The sequence below is a fragment of the Dermochelys coriacea genome, chromosome 11 (genome assembly GCF_009764565.3).
Source record: "Dermochelys coriacea isolate rDerCor1 chromosome 11, rDerCor1.pri.v4, whole genome shotgun sequence".
NCBI lineage: Eukaryota > Metazoa > Chordata > Testudines > Dermochelyidae > Dermochelys > Dermochelys coriacea.
In genome coordinates, this window is record NC_050078.2 from 4,352,333 (window position 1) to 4,374,065 (window position 21,733).

Consider the following 21,733-nt stretch of genomic DNA (forward strand, 5'->3'; position numbering starts at 1 on the left):
ATTAATATCAGAGATTAGTTCAAGTTGGGCTTTTAATCAAAAACCTATAACTGCTTCCACCTTATCTACATTCCCAATGTTATTTATGAAATTATAGAAGACTGCAGCATAATTTCCAATACCTAAAGCTAACATATCAATAATGCTATTTCTCACAACTTTATCACAAGGCTCATGATATATGATGTGTTACTTAAAAGCCCCAGGTCTTGGAGACCAGTGATTAGATGAGAATCTCAGCTTTCATTTGAAACAAAAATAAGTACATTTCTAGCCCTCAAGATTTAAAATAAAAGTGAAAATGTGAAAAAGTGCACTCGGAAGGCTCAAAATCTGGATGGTGAAGGGGAACCCTCCCCCCCCCCAGAATTTAGCATCTCATGATTGTGGGGGGTCTGGCATGATTTCTGAACAGTCCATCATCTATTTATGTCCAGCTGCACTCACAGCTTAGGGGACAGTTGATTACTTTACAGGCACACTCTGCAGCATCCCACCTCTGGCTGTGATTTAATCAAGTCTCATACTTAAAGTAGGGTTGGGGCTGGGTTAGCAGTTGTATAGCTAGGGAAAAATCCATGTATTTCAAGGAGTGAGTGGTATCCTCTTCTTGGAGTTACAATGTTGGGTCAATACTCAAGAATATTATTGGGGGAGGGGGGACTTGGAACTGTGTATTATATGAGAGATAGAACCACAGTCCTGACCACAACTGGTCATCACAGATCCCATGGCAGTTTCTACTACAGCAGGGACATAAAATCCATGTAAGCTCCCTGGGGCAGGATCATCTTTTTTGTCCTGTGTTTGTACAGCAGCTAGCACACTGTGGTCCTAGCCTAGGACTGTGGCTTATAGGCTCTACAATAATACAAAGAACATGGCCAGGCCAATTCTTAATGTAAGCAATTACATTGTGCCTGCCTAAACATTACCTTGTAGCTTCACTAAAAATAGTAATTTCACTTCCTGTCTATAAACCTGTTGTATAGTGTTCCTGGCTACATTGATGACATCTTCATCATCTGGACCCATGGAAAAGAAGCCCTTGAGGAATTCCACCAGGATTTCAACAATTTCCATCCCACCATCAACCTCAGCCTGAACCAGTCCACACAAGAGATCCCCTTCCTGGACACTACGGTGCTAATAAGCAATGGTCACATAAACACCACCCTATATCGGAAACCTACTGACCGCTATTCCTACCTACATGCCTCTAGCTTTCATCCAGATCATACCACACGATCCATTGTCTACAGCCAAGCTCTATGATATAACCGCATTTGCTCCAATCCCTCAGACAGAGACAAACACCTACAAGATCTCTATCATGCATTCTTACAACTACAATACCCACCTGCCGAAGTGAAGAAACAGATTGACAGAGCCAGAAGAGTACCCAGAAGTCACCTACTACAGGACAGGCCCAACAAAGAAAATAACAGAACGCCACTAGCCATCACCTTCAGCCCCCAACTAAAACCTCTCCAACGCATCATCAAGGATCTACAACCTATCCTGAAGGACAACCCATCACTCTCACAGATCTTGGGAGACAGGCCAGTCCTTGCTTACAGACAGCCCCCCAACCTGAAGCAAATACTCACCAGCAACCACACACCACACAACAGAACTACTAACCCAGGAACCTATCCTTGCAACAAAGCCCGTTGCCAACTGTGTCCACATATCTATTCAGGGGACACCATTATAGGGCCTAATCACATCAGCCACACTATCAGAGGCTCATTCACCTGTGCATCTACCAATGTGATATATGCCATCATGTGCCAGCAATGCCCCTCTGCCATGTACATTGGTCAAACTGGACAGTCTCTACATAAAAGAATAAATGGACACAAATCAGACGTCAAGAATTATAACATTCAAAAACCAGTCGAACATCACTTCAATCTCTCCGGTCACACGATTACAGATCTGAGAGTGGCTCTCCTTCAACAAAAAAAACTTCAAAAACAGATTCCAACGAGAGACTGCTGAATTGGAATTAATTTGCAAACTGGATACAATTAATTTAGGCTTGAATAGAGACAGGGAGTGGATGGGTCATTACATAAAGTAAAACTATTTCCCCATGTTATTTCTCCCCCCACACTCCCCCCCACTGTTCCTCAGACGTTCTTGTTAACTGCTGGAAATGGCCCACCTTGATTATCACCACAAAAGGTTTTCCTCCTTTCCCCCCCCCCTCCTTCCTGCTGGTAATAGCTCATCTTAAGTGATCACTCTCCTTACATCCGATGAAGTGAGCTGTAGCTCACAAAAGCTTATGCTCTAATAAATTTGTTAGTCTCTAAGGTGCCACAAGTCCTCCTTTTCTTTTTTGGCTACTGTTAAACTGCTACCACATTCCATTGGGTGGCTGCTATGATCCCTGTATAACATTATGTGAAGTGATCCGAGGTCCAATGGATGCTGCTGCCTTTATATAGCATCCTCAGTGCACAGCATCAGTCACCTTAGTGAGCATCACCCATGCTGCTTATTGATGACAGGATAAAAGTCATTGACATGCAGGGCTTTTGAGCACTTTCAGGCAACAAAGGGATTGAATTAAAAAGAAGCTGTTTATGTAAGAAAGTTGACTTTATTTTGAAGTTATGCAAAAACATGCCTCTGTTCAGAACATTCTAGAAATCTAGCCATACTGCATTACAATTACACCTAGCCATAATTTTGTACATAGTCTCCCATGAGCTGGCCAACTTCCAGATCAGTAAATGGCTTTAGTCTCCAGTTCTGTGTCACATACACCTGATAATCTTCACAGATTTCCTAGAGATATTCCACTCTCAGTGTGGAGAAACTTCAAGGCAACCCAGTGCAAAGAATGGCAATAGGTCCATGGGAAGTGGAATGAGACAGCAATAGAAGTGCATCGGCGCAGTGGGTATGGCTTATCTAAACAGGGAAATTAGACTACTAGCTGGAAAGGGAAATCTTTTGTTGGGTGGGAAGCACCAACACAAACCAGGGTGCACTGACATGGACATGGCTGATGCCAGGAGAGTTTGGCTGAAATGGGACCGTCTTAAATCATTGGTTTCCTTTAGTCTCTACATCCCTGACACCAATGACGAAACATTCGACTAGTCTCAATATTTATGAAAATGAAACCCTGCATACATGAAACTGAGAGTAGCAGAATTCATCATACAGCAGGTTTTGCTTCCTGTCCCCCATGCAGCACCCAGAGAAGATGAGATTGGGGAAGAACAATGAAATTATTTTGCCGCTATGTCCTGGTGGACAGCTGGAACGTGAATGAAATAAAATGGAATCAAACTGGGGAGCTGTCAGGCTGCTTAACCCAGTACAGCTATGCTCAAGGTGGTGTCTCTTCCCATGCCTCCTACAACAGGGGCTCTGTGTACTGGTGGCCAGAGACCTCTTACTTGCCTACATCTTCTCCAAGTGGAATTTGGAACTTCAGGTCTGCTGACTAACACATATCCCCTGCTGGAGACAGAAGTTTACTTTTTCCTAGCGAGGAGGTTCAACACTCCCAGCTGTCTGATGCAAGCATCCAGCTGTCTGTCAGCTTCATTATCCCCCAAAGACTTCACATTAGCTTGCTCAGTACATTCCTTCTGCAAGCGAAGCAGCTCCTGATCAACTGTGGAGACGAAAGTCAGTCATTAGGTTCTTCCTCATTCAGACAAATTGGTAGGGTAACTATCACAGTAATTAGGGTAGGTGAATGTTCACTGAGGCAATATGGGAGAGTGCACAGAGCTGGAAATCATCATGGCTTGGGTACCCTTTCTGGCAAGAGGTTGAAGGACAACTTCCACAGCCACTCAAGGAATGGCAAGAGCTCCACACACACACCCCTGCTGAGATTACAAAATAGCAACTCATGAAGGTATGAGCTGAACCCCACGCAGCAGCCCTAATGATGTCACAGGAGGCTGCACACCAAGGGTAGCTGCTTTGATAGCAAGTATCTCCCTAAATGAACATGCCCTTAAATTGATAATAAGATTGGATGCAGTGTCTTATCCTCCCAGGAATGGCTTGATCTTTGGATTTTTCTCCGATGGCCACAAACAGCCAGTTTTAGTGTAGTCTGCCATCAAGTCTAACACCCAAATGCAGAACCTGACTGGGCCTTCCAGTCTGGACCTAGCTAAGTCTACTATCTCAAGGAGACCCTGAAACCATTTTATTGTTATTCCAAAGTACGTTGAGATCCTTGGAGGAATCGCCCTCAAGTTCTATCAGGAAAGGATCCATACAGGATTCTTCTATAGAGGCTCAATATAGAAGATTATTGATTACTGACCCAAACTCCTCAGATCTTTGGGAAAGTTTTGATGTGGATCCAAACTCTGTGCATCTTTATTATTATCCACAGAAGTTAAGATGGTAAGGGGACACTTCAAGTTATTTAAAAAAAAATAAAAAAAAAATCACATCTATCTAAGTATTCTTTTATCTGTTGTTACCAGCAATCTCCAAGAGTCCACTTGTGGGAGTCCTTCAGCCAGCAACAAGGGAGAGAAATTTTTTAAAAGAAAATGGTATTGTGAAATCACAGAAACTGAGAGGGACTCGGGGATGGGCACCATGCTTGAACCTACTTTCAATTCATTTTTTGAAAGTGACTAGGTTTCAAGGTGACAGTGTCTGTTTCAGAAATACCTAAACTTCAAGATATCACATCTGCTTTAATTTATCCAAGCAAAGATCAAAGTCAATTACCTGCATGGCTTTCTGCCTGTGCCTCAGAAAGGGTATTTTGGATGGTCTCCAGTACCTCAGTCAGATGGACTTTCTCGCTTTTAAACATACGCTGTTTCTGATGGAGAGAGGTTATCATGGTTTCTGATTCAGCTATCAACTGTTCTAATTTGGCCGCATCTGGCTGCTCACTAAAAAGGTAACCAGAAATAAAATGATCTTAAGCTGGCGCTTAAAGTCTCCATTGACCCTAGTATTTCAATTAGACACTATAAAAATCCTAGTAGTAAAACAAAAACATAGGACTTGCCAGGCTGGATCCTTCCAGCTCAGGATCCTGTCTCCAATAGTGGCCAGTCCAGATTCATCAGAGGAAGGTCTAAGAATCCCACAGTAGATGATGTGGGATAATCTGCCCCACATGTAGGTCTCATCCTGATCTCTCATAGTTAAGAGACTATCTCAAGCCCTTGAAGCATGTGGTCTAATGTCCCTTCCAGAAAATTTATCATCAATAATTACAACTGTGGATATCCTTGATACCCATAAGTGTCCAATCCAAAGTATCTAGCCTGTTTTTCTAGAGCAAAAGTCTCAATGTAAAGGTAAATCATAGGATTAGTGGAGCTGCAACTCCCCCAATAGGCCATTTGCAATACTGCAGCATAAAGTTCATGCCACAACAGCAGCAAGAATAAGATTAACAGCTCTCACAAAAGTTCCATTCATGTTCTTTTCCATTTTTTTCTGTGTGAATTTAATGCTTGTGAGATGTGATGGAAGACAGCCCCTACACACCGAATATCAACAACATATAGCTCTTATATAGCACTTCCCACTTCAAAGTTCTTTACAAACATTAACTAGCTAAAACCTGAAGTCCTCTATGCAGCCACAGAGCCAGTACGTCTCACCCTTACCCAGGAGGAGCCTCCTATAGGTGAGGGGAGATATTTCAGAAGAAGTTATTTTCAATGCAGTAGCATCCTTGGAGTCTCCAGTCAGGGCTCAGGGCCCCATCGTGCTAGGGGATATACAAACAAATAGGAAAATGACAGTTTGAGTTGAAGAGCTTCCTGATTAATGACGAGATGCATCAGATGGATGAAACTAACAGGTGGTGGTGGTGGAGCGACAACAATCTTTTTGTGCTGTGTTTGTACAGCACTTAGTACAATGGGGTCCTGGTTCATGCCTGGGGCTCCTAGGTGCTACAATAATAATAATATGCTGTCTTACATTCAGATGGTAACAGCAAGACGTGGCAAACTGGCAACATTCTACAGACATCACAGCAGACAGTCTCTAAGAGGGATGTGAAGGAGAATAAGAGTGACCTTGAGAATTTCCGGTGGGTATGCAAGGGACAGCATGGGAGAAAGCTTGGAGGTGCTTGTGGGAGAAGTTGACTAATGGGCCTGTCCTAGGAATGGGTTCTGAGGTAAGCAGGATTCGGCAGGTCTCAATCATCTGGAGGGCAATTTCATGGGATGGAGGCAACTTTTAAAGAGATCATTTCACATAGAGCTATGTTTTTCTAAAGCACACCAGGAAGGCTTGCCATCGCCCTTGAGAGTCAGATGAAGCATAGTTAAAGTAGCGAGGGAAAATTAAGAAGACTTCCATACTCAAAGAGGAAGGATGGTCCAGTGGTTAGGGTGCTCGCCTGGGACTCAGAAGTACCATGTTCAATCTCTATTTCGCCAAACTCCCTGTGTAACCTTAGGCAAGTCACTTAACCTCTGTGCCTCAGTTTCCTCCCTCCATCTGTAGCATAGGTATAAGAGCACTTCAAAGGGAAATTTTGAGGATAAATACAGTAAAGAGAAGTGTGCAGATACTATACTAAAGGCAGCGGGGGCAGATACGCATCAGACAGATTATTTATATTGCAGTAGTGCCTACAAGGCCAGTCAAGATCAGGGTCAGACCAACTCATTGGACACACACACACACACACACCCCCCCCAAAAAGGCAGTCCCAGCCCCACAGAGCTTACAATACAAGTACAATCACATTTTCATGTGAATAGCATCATGCCAAACATTTGGGGGTTTTGTATATAACCAGAATACATTAAAGGCACAGAGTGCCACACTCCACACTAGGAATGTCTATCATTAAAGTGATCATCTGAATGTGGTGCAATTTTACTCTAAAATATGACTGCAAAAATAGCACTGTGGGGCTCTGTGTGTATTGTTTCTAATGGACAGCAGATCAAATGCACTCGGGTTATAAATTAAAGGATTTTTTTTTCCTGTCAGCCCAACATACTCAGCCTGGGCTCGGACAATCATGATTGGGTAGTTGTGGGGGGAGGGGTGGTTGGGGTCTTTCCACCCCAAACATCATGTCCGGTAAAAGAGGTTCTATAGGCCAAACTAGGCCATTGGTGACACCTATGCCACCCACTGCATTCAATGGGGCTGCTCAGGTGTAATTGAATGCAACTTTGTAAACAATTCTGATGATGAATAAGATGGAAGAATCCAGCTCTCCCTCTCAAGTGTGCTGACTTGGCAAAACTAAGAGGAGTTAAGACTTATTTTTGTCACTCATCTGAGCAAAGACAATTCTGTAAATACGCAAGGAGCAGATGTGAGCAATGGGAACGTGCCATTTGTACAGTCACTTTTCAAAAGACAGTAGGTTACAGACTCTCCAGCTCACCCCCCACTGTTCCTCTGATATTCTTGTTAACTGCTGGAATTAGCCTACCTTGCTTGTCACCATGAAAGGTTTTCCTCCTTCCCCCCCCCCCCTCCGCTGCTGGTGATGGCTTATCTTAAGTGATCACTCTCCTTACAGTGTGTATGATAAACCCATTGTTTCATGTTCTCTGGGTGTGTGTATATAAATCTCTCCTCTGTTTTTTCCACCAAATGCATCCGATGAAGTGAGCTGTAGCTCACGAAAGCTTATGCTCTAATAAATTTGTTAGTCTCTAAGGTGCCACAAGTACTCCTTTTCAGGTTACCTTTGACACCTGATTGAACAAGAGAGCTAAGTAGTATTAACCTAACGGGTTGAACCCTCAGATGAGCTGAGCTTATGCCTGGCACGGCTGGGCAGAGAGGATGGGAAGGTCGCTCTAAACCATCTTTCCATCTCTCAAATCACAGGTATACAAAATGGCCCCCAGCATAACTTAGAGCCTGCTCCAAATCACACTGGCAGTAATGATCTCTTAGGGACCACTGTGCAGACAGAGAAACCTGTGCTCCAGCCCTAGCTCTTCCACCACCTGCCACGCCCTCAGCCCACATCTCTGCACCCTGACATACCTCCTTCACGTGTTGGGGGAGGGTGGGAGAGAAGTGGGTTGTGTACAGCCAGCTGGCACCTGCTTTATGCCACTGGAAGATTCCCCTATGCTGGGAGGAATCCTTGACTGACGCTTTGGGACAGCTTTCCTGCCACTTTGTTAGTAGGGCAAAGCTGATACACTAGGAAACAAGGATCAAATGCAGCATCTTTTAAAAGTAATATAGGGAGCCAAAAATGTTGCCTCCAAAATATGCTGTACAAGTTCCCTTATTTGAAATGGCAATCAACCCAGCAGGCAGACTCCCGCTGCATTTGAGGGAGAGTAAAAGGGAGGGATTTCCTGGTCTTAGATGAACGCTTGTTACCGTTGCCGCAAGTGGAATAGCACATCAGTGCTCTGTCTCAGACATTTCTAACGTGCCCATCACTGTAGTATTTTGATACATGATTCAACAAAGAATCACTGAGGTCTAAGTGAATCTGATTGCTGCCACACAACACGATTTAAAACAGTTAGAGAATGGAAGATTTTTAGGGACATTGCATTATTGGTAGCCATTCGCTTATGCTAACCCATGTGGGATTGCTTTGCTTATACTGTGGGTAGCGAAAGACACACCTAGCCAAAGGAATCAAACCTCTCAGCAGTCTCCTAGTCCGTATCAAGGGACAGCTGGTATTTAATGCAGAAGGACAAGCAATAGGCGGAACAGAGTCCACCTGGCAACGTCACCTCCCTACCCGAGCAGAGAGCACATCACATACTTGCAGCTTCAACCCCATCCCACAATTTGATTCAATCAGGCACAAAAGAGGCAGCCCGTGGGGCTCCTGGCAGTTCACCAGCTAGCCCACCCCTCTGATTATTCTCTATTACTCCCAGGAAACTAGCTGCTCAAATGCTACTATTTGATTTTACATAATGAACAACCTTAAGCATACAGCACATGTACAGTCTCTGTATCAATAATAAGAAAAGGAGTACTTGTGGCACCTTAGAGACTAACAAATTTATTAGAGCATAAGCTTTCGTGAGCTACAGCTCACTTCATCGGATGCATTTGGTGGAAAAAACAGAGGAGAGATTTATATACACACACACATGTTCTCTGTGTGTGTGTATATAAATCTCTCCTCTGTTTTTTCCACCAAATGCATCCGATGAAGTGAGCTGTAGCTCACGAAAGCTTATGCTCTAATAAATTTGTTAGTCTCTAAGGTGCCACAAGTACTCCTTTTCTTTTTGCGAATACAGACTAACACGGCTGCTACTCTGAAACCTGTATCAATAATATAAACAGTACTGTCATGGTACATGTGCCTGTTTAATCAGTTTCTTTGAAGAGGCCCTGGTAGCACCCTGCTAATTCCCCAAGATCATAATTAGAAGTATATTGCAAGCCATATATTTTTTCCTCAAACATCCTCTGCTCTAACTGGAAGAATCTATACCTGGTATCTTGAGCAATATCCTTTTTCAGCCTTTTCAGTTCAGCTGCAACAGTTTGAAGTTGTTCTCGAGTCTTGAATACCTCTTCCAATACTGGATGCAAATGCACAATTTGTGCTGCCAGTGACAGACAGTTCTCTCTTTCTGTGACACTACAAAATCAGAGTACAAAAGCATTATTTCTCTTCCCAGTCACTGTTCTAGTGACTACAATTTGTGTTAGTTATATACAGCAGAACTGCTTTATACAACATGCCAGCACCAAAATTCAACCATTGAGTTGTCTGTAAAAAACCCTTTCATGTTCCTTTACAGAAAGTTTCTTGCCAACCAAAGACCTTGTGATATGGCACTGATATTAAATCCACATACTTAGGTTTCGGACTTAATAGTGCACTCTGTAAGTATTATTAAAATGTAGTCGTGATTAAAACAAAGCTAAACATGATGCTAATTAATTAGTAATGTTAAAAGATTTATTAGGAGACTTACTATTGTGCTATTTCTGTCTCAAGTCTCATGATCTCATCCTTCTCTGTGCTCACTCTCTCTTCACTTTCATGTACCTTACTCAGCAGCAATGATAGCAACATCTGGAAAGGCAAAATAGGGAAAGGAATTCAAGTAAACACAAAACAAGCCAGAGTTGATAGGTAGAGTTTGAAAGCTCAAGTCAGTTCAGTGTTCCTGGTTCATTTTCACCCAGGGCCACAGCAGCTTGCAGCTCCTAGTATGGAAGATTTATACATTTTGAAAGACTTGCACCTCGCTAAGCCAAGACAATAAAAAACTGGTCCATTTGGAACACATGCATGGTGGCAAAGCAGAGGGACATAACCCTGGTGATAGTCTCAAGTCATAATTTAAAAAAAAAAATCCTCAATTTTTCCTTTTCCAAAGCTGTGCTGGTTAAAATGAACCTTAATATTCTCACTATCAGTTAAAATTGAGACATCAGCAAAACAGAACTTTGCCAGGGGATAATGATCTCCTACTCGAAAAACACCATGGTGATATGAGAAGATTTATTTTTAAAACAGATGTAACACTATGACTCTGGGTGGGTTGCCAGCAGCAGGGATTCAACCTTCCAACTCTGTTTCTGAAAGCCTCTAGTGTCTGAGATAGAAGACCCAACTCTGTTAGCCAAAGCTATAGCAGGCTCATCAACCTCTACATGTGACCAAGCCAACACCAAAAGGGGACAGAGCGGCACAATGAGTGGGTGTGGTAGGCTACACACCCTCATTAGTCCTGTGATGTTTTACTTCAATTAATATTTTTATGATAACATTAACTGTCATTAGACCAGGAGAAGTGTATCTATTGGAGTTAGCACAGGCCTGGGAGCAAGGAACCATGAGACCACTAAGCAAACTGAGGTCACACCAACATGGCCAAAGACAAGCTGGAGTGATACTAGTTTTTAAGCATAATCATCAGCCTGATGCTACTTTAACAGTCAAGAGGCTGTTTAAACCACTAAAAATAGATTTATAATGAAAGCCACACACACAGAGACCATAATGAAATACATCTCCTCATGCACAGAAGTTTACCTCTAGGTCCCCACTGCTTAGGTCAGAGAGCAAGTCATCTTCATCCAACGTTAAATAGGACTGCACCTTTTCCATCTTTGACACTGCAAAAAGAGATATATTCAATGGTGTGCAAAAGGAGCCGCTAATGAAATTTCAGCCACCTCAATGAAAGGTAAGTTGGGCTGATTTCCCCTGGCTTCAAGGGAGCTCAAACCTCTGGGTCCTGGCAAATCATCCCTGCCAGAAATGACTTATCCCTGCAACTCACAGAAAGAACTTCTGAAGAGCAGATTTTTTTGCTTTTGAAATTAACCAGATTGCACCAAGTGTCAGATATTTAAAATAATTCCCATGGAAGGATACAGCAAGAGCGGTCTTCACCCACAAGGATCCCACTTAGCCAGGTCCTCAATATACTCTGCACATTTTCTAGTAGTAAAGTCTATGCATTTTTGGCAAAGTGTTCACCAGGTGGCATGGCCTCTCTTCACTCAGTTACCGTGATAAAAAAGTGTTGGAGGAATCTATTCTTCAGCCTCTCTTTTGCACGTGCAAAGTCCCCTAGTCAAGGAGTTTATTCCAGGCTAAGGGAGAGAATTTGTCAGAACCCCTTGGTAAAGTAGTGGTGGCACATCACTGAGGAAACACAATCCATTCAGACAACACTGAGCTTTTAAGGCCTGCTCCTATTGAACTCACTAGAACGTTGCTACTGATTTCAAGGGGAGCAAAGCCTTTGTCAAGAACCTCTGTAGAAAACACACTGTCATCTCTCCTCTATAAACCTGCCTGCAAATCCTTCTTAAGTCACCAGTAAAATGAGCAGGCCAGGCTCAGCTTGGTCTCTAGTGGACCATCATTCAATCTCTTCAAAATCTGTCAGCCAAGCCGCAGCTGTCTCGCTGTGCCCCCTGCTGGGTCAGAGCATGGGAAGAACAGCCCCGAAGAGCAGGCAAGTGGGATGCTCGAAAGAGGAGTAAGTGGCAGGGAGGGACAGAAGTTGGGGGCCCCAGCCCACTCCACCAGCTGTAACCCATCTTCCTCCTGCAACCCCAAAGCTTCCCCAACCTCAGCCACCCCCACAAACCCAGCTTCCCTTAGCTACTTACGGCCCCCCAAAGCCCCTCCATCCAGCCCCCTAAACCTCCCCCCATCTTCATCTGCAACTGCCCCTGCCTTCCTCCAGTTCAGCCCCTCCACCCCCAGCCACCATTCTTTGGCCCCCTTTGTCACAGCCCTCTCTTCCCCCCCCCCACCACCACTCCCACTTCAGTTCCTCTGCCCCAGCCCCCAACGACCCCTGCCCTCCCCCACTTCGGCCCCTCTGCCCCAGCCCTCCCCCACTTCAGCCCCTCTGCCCCAGCCCCCCAGTCCTCCCCCACTTCGGCCCCTCTGCCCCAGCCCCCCAACCGCCCCAGCCCTCCCCCACTTCAGCCCCTCTGCCCCAGTCCCCCAACCCTCCCCAACTTCGGCCCCTCTGCCCCAGCCCCCCAGTCCTCCCCCACTTTGGCCCCCCAACCCTCCCCGACTTCGGCCCATCTGCCCCAGCCCTCCCCCACTTCGGCCCCTCTGCCCCAGCCCCCCAGCTCTCCCCGGCCCCTCTGCCCCAGCCCTCCCCCACTTTGGCCCCTCTGCCCCAACCACCCCAGCCCTCCCCCACTTCGGCCCCTCTGCCCCAGCCCCCCAGCTCTCCCCGGCCCCTCTGCCCCAGCCCTCCCCCACTTTGGCCCCTCTGCCCCAACCACCCCAGCCCTCCCCCACTTCGGCCCCTCTGCCCCAGCCCCCCAACCCTCCCCACTTTGGCCCCTCTGCCCCAGCCCCCCAACCCTCCCCCACTTCGGCCCCTCTGCCCCAGCCCCCCAGCTCTCCCCGGCCCCTCTGCCCCAGCCCTCCCCCACTTTGGCCCCTCTGCCCCAGCCCCTCAGCCCTCCCCCACTTCGGCCCCTCTGCCCCAGCCCTCCCCCACTTCGGCCCCTCCACCGCCCTCCTTCGGCCCCGGACCCCAAGGGCTCCCACTCACCCCGCTGGACGGCGCGGGCTGCGCTGACCTCGCACTGCTGTCAATCACCACATGCAAATGATCCCACGGTCTAATTTGCATATTCGCCCATCGCTCGCCTCCCTCTCCCCGCGCCGGAGCTGGCGGCGTCAGCCGCGCGCGCGCCGCCTCCTCCCACCTTTTCAAACCCGCCGCTTGCGGTGACCTCATCACCCTGCGCCGCGGCCGCAACCATAGAGCTGGGGCGCGGCTGCCGCTCTATGGTTCCCTCCCGCGAAGGCGTTCGTTCCGGTGGCACGCACGCCCCCTGCTGGGCGGAGGGACAGCAAGGTGCCGCCTGCTGAAGCCCCAGCTCCAGGAGCCCTGCGATCGTGGGCGAGCGCGGGAGAAGCAGCCTCAAAACCCCAACCCTGAAAGGCGCCAGAGCCAGGTGGCCGCTGAACAGAGCCACGGCCATCCTGGGTCCGACCCATGGTCCATCTAGCCCAGTGGCCTGTCCCTGACAGCGACCGGGCAATGATCAGCACAGGGCAATTTATGGGATCCATCCTCTGCCGTCCACTCCCAGCACCCCCGTCAGAGGCTTAGCAACACCCAGCACATGGGGTTGCATCCCTGCCCATCCTGGCTAATAGCCGCCGCTGGACCTATCCATCAGGAACTTACCTAGTTTTTTTTTTTTTAACCCAGTTATACTTTTGGCCTACGCAACATCCCCTGGCAAGGAGTTCCACAGGTTGTGTGAAGAGGTAGTTCCTTCTGTTTGTTTTAAACCTGCTGCCTATAAATTTCCTTGGGTGACCCCTGGTTCTTGTGTTATGTGAAAAGGTAAATAACACTTCCTTATTAACTTTCTCCACACGGTGACAGGAGGTACCCCTGTACTCACACACTATTATAATAATCTTTGTACAGTGTATGTCTTGTGAGGTATCATTTGAAAACTCATAATTTGCTGGCCCTTGCCCTGGTAAAATATGTGTGGCCAGATTGTATTTGAAGTTATAAGATTCCCCTGCATGGTGTCAGAGTAGCAGCCGTGTTAGTCTGTATTCGCAAAAAGAAAAGGAGTACTTGTGGCACCTCAGAGGCTAACAAATTTATTTGAGCATAAGAAGTGAGCTGTAGCTCACGAAAGCTTATGCTCAAATAAATTTGTTAGTCTCTAAGGTGCCACAAGTCCTCCTTTTCTTTCTCCCTGCATGGTGTTAACACATGTTCCAAACAGGTTGGCAAACGGGTCTGTCCTAAACAAAAGAAAGTGTGCTCTGCTTAATTTGCATTTAAGCAGTAAACAGAGTCATCAAGCAGAAAGGGGAGATAAAGAAAGCTCAAACAGGTGAGGGAAAGCAGGGAACATCTTTCTCCATAGATCTTTTGTCTCCTAGTACCAGCTGGAAATGTTTTTTCAAGAGGAGGACAGAACTAAGTTCCTTGTAAGCTGCGCGGCTGCCCAGCAGGTAACCAAGTGCCACGCAGTTCAGGTGTCCTTCCCCTCACTGCCGTGAGCTGCTCCCAGGAGCCTCCTGCTTGCTGTGCAGAGGGCGGGGGAGAAGGGGGCACTGATGTCAGGGTGTCCCTCTTCCCCTGCCCCTGTACCCCATCTCCACAGAGCGGGGGGAACATGACAGGCTCAGGAGGGAGGGAGCTTGCTGGCGGCTGCTGCTGTCTGAACTTGCTGATCCACTTAAAAAGACAGCGTACTTAAAGTTGGGTCTGCGTACTTAAAGGGGCAACACGCTTCTCTGTCTCTGTCACACACACATACATACACACACACACCTCCCAACACATACTTATATTGTTGTTGTTACTTCTTGATACTTCTTTCAAAGTGTGTTATTTTAGTTTTTTAGCTGGTCTATGCATTTTATAATTTTTATTTCTCTCTTACACTTAAATTTAATTCTTTGAGTAGTGAGTTTTAAAATGCCTAACCTGTCCTTACGGTAACTTTTAAAAAATATATATTGTAGCTAGGTTTTTGGTTTCTACTGATGGTGCACATCCACACATCTCGATATGGTTCACATAACAAAATTCATTCCACACATAGATGCAAAAAAATTAGAGGGAACACTGACTGACATTATAAAAAGGAGGGACAAACGCCAAGAGATCCCGTCTTTCTCTCTCCCTGCCCATCGCATTATTAGCACCAGGAGCAAAAAAAGGTTCTGACCTAAGACGTTTGGTCAGTAAGACTGCTAAAATCATATGGAGAGAAATTTTGCTTGAATCTGAGATTGTTAAGTAAGGCACCAGTAGCATCTTAACTTTATTTTCTTGTAACCATTTCTGTAACATGCCTCATTACTTGTACTCACTTAAAATCTATCCTCTTCTGGTCAATAAACTTGTTTTATTGTTTTATCTAATCCAGTGTGTTTATTTAAAGTGTTTGGGAAACTCCATTTGGCCTAATGGATAAGGCATTGGCTTCCTTAACCAGAGATTGTGGCTTCAAGTCCTATTTGGGGTGAAAAACTACTTCCTTGTATATAGAGGGATAGCTCAGTGGTTTGAGCATTGGCCGGTTAAACCCAGGGTTGTGAGTTTAATCCTTGAGGGGGCCATTTAGAGATCTGGGGTAAAAATTGGGGATTGGCCCTGCTTTGAGCAGGGGGTTGGACTAGATGACCTCCTGAGGGTCCCTTCTGATCCTGATATTCTATGAGTGACAAGTTGTGTGCATATTTATTTCTTTTAAAGAAATAATTGACTTTATATAAACTTTTGTTGTCCAGGAGAGGGCTGGGTAGTATAGGACATACATTTCTGGGGGGAAATCTAAAACTGGGAGTGCGTTGAGGTCACTTTGCAGTATAACCGAGGCTGGTAAGAGCGAAGATCTGACTGGCTGCAGCACGTACTACATGGACATAGCTGGGAGTGACTTTCATGCTGCAGGTTGTCTGTGAGTAGTCCAGGCTAGAAGAGGCTGCAGCAAAACATTGTAAAGGGCATCCCAGGTTAGAGGGCAGGGGTGACACAGCTACTCATTACTCTGGATTGTATCCTAGTATGTCACACACACCGTTCATGATTTTATAGATTTCTATCACAGTGGTTTTCAATTTATGGTCCACGGACTCCTGCGGGTCGGCAGACTATATCTAAGGGGTCCATGAAAGGTTATCATTACCATAGAACACTGGTTTTCAACCTGTGGTCCTCAGACCCCTGAGGGTCTGCAGACTATATCTAAGATTTCCAAAGAGGTCCACGCCTCCCTTCAAAAATTTTTAGGGGTTCATAAATTAAAAAAGGTTGAAAATCACTGCTCTATCATATCCCCTCTAGTCATTTCATTTCCCATCTGAATAGTGCCAGACTTTTTAATCTCTCCTCATATGGAAGCTGTTTCATACCTTTAATCATTTTTATAGCCCTTCTCTGTACCTTTCCCATTTCTAATATATTTTTTAAGATGGGGTGATTACAACTGCATGCAGTATTCAAGGTGTGGCCGTACCATGGATTTATATAGTGGCATTATGATATTCAATGTCATATGATCTATTCTTTTCCTAATGGTTCCTATCATTGTTAGGTTTTTTGACTGCCACTGCACATTGAGCGGATGTTTTCAGAGAACTATCCACAATGACTCCAAGATCTCTTCCTGGAGTGGTAAAAGCTAATTTAGACCCCCATCATTTTATATGTATAGTTGGGATTATAGGTTTCAGAGTAGCAGCCGTGTTAGTCTGCATTCGCAAAAAAGAAAAGGAGTACTTGTGGCACCTTAAAGACTAACAAATTTATTTGAGCATAAGCTTTTGTGAGCTACAGCTCACTTCATTGGATGCATTCGGCTTCATCGGATGCATTCGGTGGAAAAACACTGAATGCATCCGATGAAGTGAGCTGTAGCTCACGAAAGCTTATGCTCAAATAAATTTGTTAATCTCTAAGGTGCCACAAGTACTCCTTTTTTTTTTAGTTGGGATTATGTTTCCCAATTCGCATTACTTTGCATTTATCAACTTTGAATTTCATCTGCCATTTTCTTGCCCAGTCACCCAGTTTTGTGAGATCCTTTTGTAGCTCTTTGCAGTCTGCTTTAGACTTAACTATTTTGAGTAATTTTGTATCATCTGCAAACTTTGCCTCCTCACTGTTCACTCCTTTTTCCAGATTATTTATGAATATATTGAACAGCACTGGTCCCAGTACAGATCCCTTGGGGACACTGCTATTTACCTCTCTCCATTCTAAAAAGTGACCATTTATTCCTACCCTTTCTTTCCTGTCCTTTGGAGAGGACCTTCCCTCTTATTCCATGGCTCCTTAATTTGCTTAAGAGTTTTTGATGAGGGACCTTGTAAAAGACTTGCTGAAAGTCCCAAGTACACTAATATTGACTGGATCACCCTTGTCCACATATGTGGACTCCCTCAAATAATTCTAACAGAGGGGTGAGGCATTATTTCCCTTTACAAAATAACCATACATGCATATATAAGGTATCATAATATTCAAAGCCAATCGCATAAATATTTTAGGGTGTGATTTTGGAACAATTGGTATTGGCAATATTGGGAAAGAGGCCTGAAAGCAGGGAATCTCCCCCTCTCCTCCCCCCCAATATTGAACTGAGCCTCTGTGGGCAAGGTTTATTAAAGGGATGATTTCAACGGGAGGTATACATTCAGGTGCTTTTGAAAACCCCACTAGGCACCTTACATCATTAGGCACCTAAATACCTTTACAATTCTGGTCCTGTGACTAAGATCATACACACTTAGGAGTAATACAGCAACTGCACTGGCCAGGGAAAAGGATGCAAGCAGGACACAACCAGGGAAAAGCCAGATGCAAGCAGGACACAACCAGGCATAGTGTCTAATCCTGCACCTTTGTAGTCAGTGGGAGCTTTGCCATCAACTTCAAAAGGCACAGAATCAAGCCCTCGGTTCTTGGCAAAGGCTTAGCTAGTTTCCTTCAGGGGTAGTAGCTTTTGTGCGCTTAATTTCATGCTTATGAGCAGCAGTGCAAAGACTAACAAATTTATTTGAGCATTTGTTAGTCTCTAAGGTGCCACAAGTACTCCTTTTCTTTTTGCGAATACAGACTAACACGGCTGCTACTCTGAAACCAGTGCAAAGACTGACAGTTGCTAGCTTTGGCTGAATTGTGTCCTCCTGCTGCTTGCTGAGCAACTGTCCTTAGAGAACAGAGCCCACGGCTTTTTCATATCTGAACCTTATTCAGGCAACACACTCGGAACCAGCTGCAGGATCTAGCACTTATAGGATATAGCAGAATCATAGGGGGTAGAGAGACAGGTGAAGAGAATGATTAGAAGCCTGGAGAGACTTCCATATGAGAAGAATGAAAACACTGGGATTGTTTAGTTGAGGGAACATGTTAGGGATACACAAAATATTGACTGATATAAAGAAGGTAAGTCAGGCACTGCCATTCGCCATCTCATAATAGAAGTGTTCAATGAAATTGAAAAACATATGTCAATAATAAAAGGAAATACTTTTTACACAATGTATAACTAGCCTGTGGAACTCACTGACACAATATATTGTTCAGGGCAAGAACACAGGAAGATTTGGAAAAGGATTATATATGTATATGGCTAAGGACACCATCTTATTACACTGGACAGGATAAAAGAAGGGGTAAAAACCCTCCAATTTAAGGGCATAAACCAAGCATTAAGGCCCAGATCATCAAAAAGTATTTAAGCACCTACTTCCTATTGAAATCAATAGTTCAACACCTAGGGCTCTAACTGCCTGGGAAGAAATTTCCCTAAGAGGAGGCTGCTGCAGTGTCTCTTGCTTCTTTCTCTGAATCAGTTGGTACCAGCCACTACCAGCGATGGGATTCAGGACAAGATGGACCTCCACTCTGTTCCAGGTGGCAATTCCTATGCTCTGTTAAAACAGCTGATCTTGTAGTTAAAACACTGGACTAGGACTCAGAAGACCTGGGTTCATATCCCAGCTCAGCCAGACTCCCTGTGGGACCTTGGGCTTTATCTCTGTACCTCAGAAATACATAGATAAGATCATGGGGTTTAAGCTACCTTGTTATCAAAGAGCACATGTCAGGGCCAAGCTGACAGACTCATCCAAGAATCTTTGCTAGGGCCTAAATTGTGAGAGGGTTTGCATTTCTCAATGGGGGCATGAGCTATAAGGGGGGGGCGCAGGGGAAAAGAGGATTTTTTGTTGTTTTTTTTTCTTCTCCTTTCAAGTGCTTTATTCTGCTACAGAACAGTCAAAATGAAGATGCAAGCTTTGTGGTTAGTTTAAATTATACACTCTGTAGATACTACAGACCAATTTAAAGGTTACACATACAGCAAGAGATGTCCATCGGTTCATCTGGATTGCTGAAAACAAGTCAGGCAAAACTTGAAAGAAAATCCTTGTGCAACATTTTTCTGAGGCAGGTAAACAACAGAAGAGGTTGTCTGACTCTGATGACACCAGGCAGCATTAGGTGTTTCATAAGCAACTTTTTCTAAAGCTATCTTTCTATGAGATATGCTCTAGCTCAACAAAAAGTTACAGGCTTGATGCAGGAGTTACTGGGTGCCATTCTCTGGCCTGTTATGCTGGAGTTCAGCATACCTAATCATAATATAAGAACATAAGAACAGCCATATGGGGTCAGACCAAAGGTCCATCCAGCCCAAGTATCCTGTCTGCCGACAGTGGCCAATGCCAGGTGCCCCAGAGGGAGTGAACCTAACAGGTAATGATCAAGTGATCTCTCTCCTGCCATCCATCTCCACCCTCTGACAAACAGAGGCTAGGGACACCATTCCTTACCCATCCTGGCTAATAGCCATTAATGGACAACCTCTATGAATTTATCTAGTTCTCTTTTAAACCCTGTTATAGTCCTAGCCTTCACAACCTCCTCAGGCAAGGAGTTCCACAGGTTGACTGTGCGCTGAGTGAAGAACTTCCTTATGTTTTAAACCTGCTGCCCATTAATTTCATTTGGTGGTCCCTAGTTCTTATATTATGGGAACAAGTAAATAACTTTTCCTTATTCACTTTTTTTTCCATACCACTCATTTTATAGACCTCCATCATATTGCCCCTTAGTCTCTTTTCCAAGATGAAAAGTCCTAGTCTCTTTAATCTCTCCTCATATGTACCCATTCCAAACCCCTAATCATTTTAGTTGCCCTCTGAACGTTTTCTAATGCCAGGATATCTTTTCTGAGATGAGACATCTGTATGCAGTATTCAAGATATGGGCCTACCATGGAATTAAATAAGGGCAATAAGATATTCTCCATCTTATTTTCTATCCCTTTTTTAATGATTCCTAACATCCTGTTTGCTTTTTTGACTGCCACTGCACACTGCGTGTAAGTCTTCAGAGAACTATCCACGATGACTCCAAGCTATCTTTCCTGATTAGTGGCAGCTAAATTAGACCCCATCATATATATTTCTTTGGGCGTTAAAAATCTATTAAAAGTACAGTAGAACCTCACAATTACAAACCACTCAGGAACAGAGGTTGTTTATAATTCTGAACAAAATGTTATGGCTGTTCTTTCAAAACTTTGTAACTTAACATTGATTTAATACAGCTTTGAAACTATTATGCAGAAGAAAAATGCCTCTTTTAACCATCTTAATTTAAATGAAACAAGCACCGAAACAGTTTATCTTGTCCAATCTTTTCTCTTTTTTTTTTTTTTAAAAAGTTGCTTACATTTAACAGTACTGTACTGGCCTTTTTTTGGGGGGGGGGGGAAGGGGGGTTCTGCTGCAGCCTCGTTGTGTACTTCCAGTTCTAAATGCAGTGTGTATTTGACCAGTCAGTTTGTAACTCCGAGATTCCACCGTATCTGAATTTAATTCTCCAAACCCTTGGGGCACTACCTCCATCTGGACCACTGCTCTGTAAGGAGACTGGCTGTCACAGACTCCTGAACTGCAGCCCCAGCAGTCACGGTTACACAATGAAGTCTTTGGGACTAGGTTCACAAGGTAACCTCACACCGGGAAAGAAAAGCTCTTCAAAATTACACAAAAACAGGACAGTGATTGTCCTGTGTGACTATAAGCACCTTGTTTTCATCAGATAATCATTTCCTTATTTGTATGCCCACAGAAATAGAGGGATGGTGCAGGTATCCAGTCTATTAGTGGTGACTGAAAGATGGTTCAGACATGTGACAGCTGGCCCCAGGTACCAAAACGTTAGTCTGATAATCCAGAAAGAAATTATTTTGAAGTGACTCTTCTTGGCTCTAGAAACCGGAACTTTGTTTTTCTTGCTAGGAAGATGGCTCTTTGAACTGGCTTAGCATGAAACTTTTTGTATTTAATTTTCATTATAGCTATTTATAGGATTTGGGAAGATTTGACTAACATTTTGACATGTGAGTACAGCAGCTCACAGGGACCTACTGCCAACCAGGAATGGCAGCCCAAACAGAAAGGCATCAGGTGGCCAATACTGGAGACGTTCACATAGAAAAGGACACAGCATGGGCAGTAGTAGCCCATTGTCAGTGGAATCCAGAGTGAGGACAGCTGCTCATCATGATTTCAATCCCCACTCCAACTCCAGAAGGATTCTGTCAACAGGGCTTGTTCCCCCTCCATGCTATGGAATGAGCCTCCCCTTGCCCCCGCCAAAAAAAGCAACAGCTGGCTGGGGGTGGAAACACAGAACCTACATTCAGATGCCCACAGCACTTGAGATCTGCCCCTTCTCTCCCCCATCCCATTTAAGATTTCCCCAGAGAAACAAGTTACTGATTACTG

The 21,733-nt window shown here is 44.7% G+C and overlaps 1 protein-coding gene across 1 annotated transcript; it reads right to left on the bottom strand.

The window, feature by feature from the left end:
• Nucleotides 1-3,111: 3,111 nt before the first annotated feature.
• On the bottom strand, nt 3,112-18,864 carry LOC119863620. Its single transcript, XM_043504890.1, has 6 exons — nt 18,682-18,864; nt 10,988-11,070; nt 9,921-10,021; nt 9,431-9,580; nt 4,729-4,898; nt 3,112-3,640 (listed from the first exon to the last, which is right to left on the bottom strand). Coding segments are annotated over exons 1-6 (648 nt in total). The 5' UTR covers nt 18,683-18,864; the 3' UTR covers nt 3,112-3,497.
• Between the last annotated feature and the right edge of the window lie 2,869 nt (nt 18,865-21,733).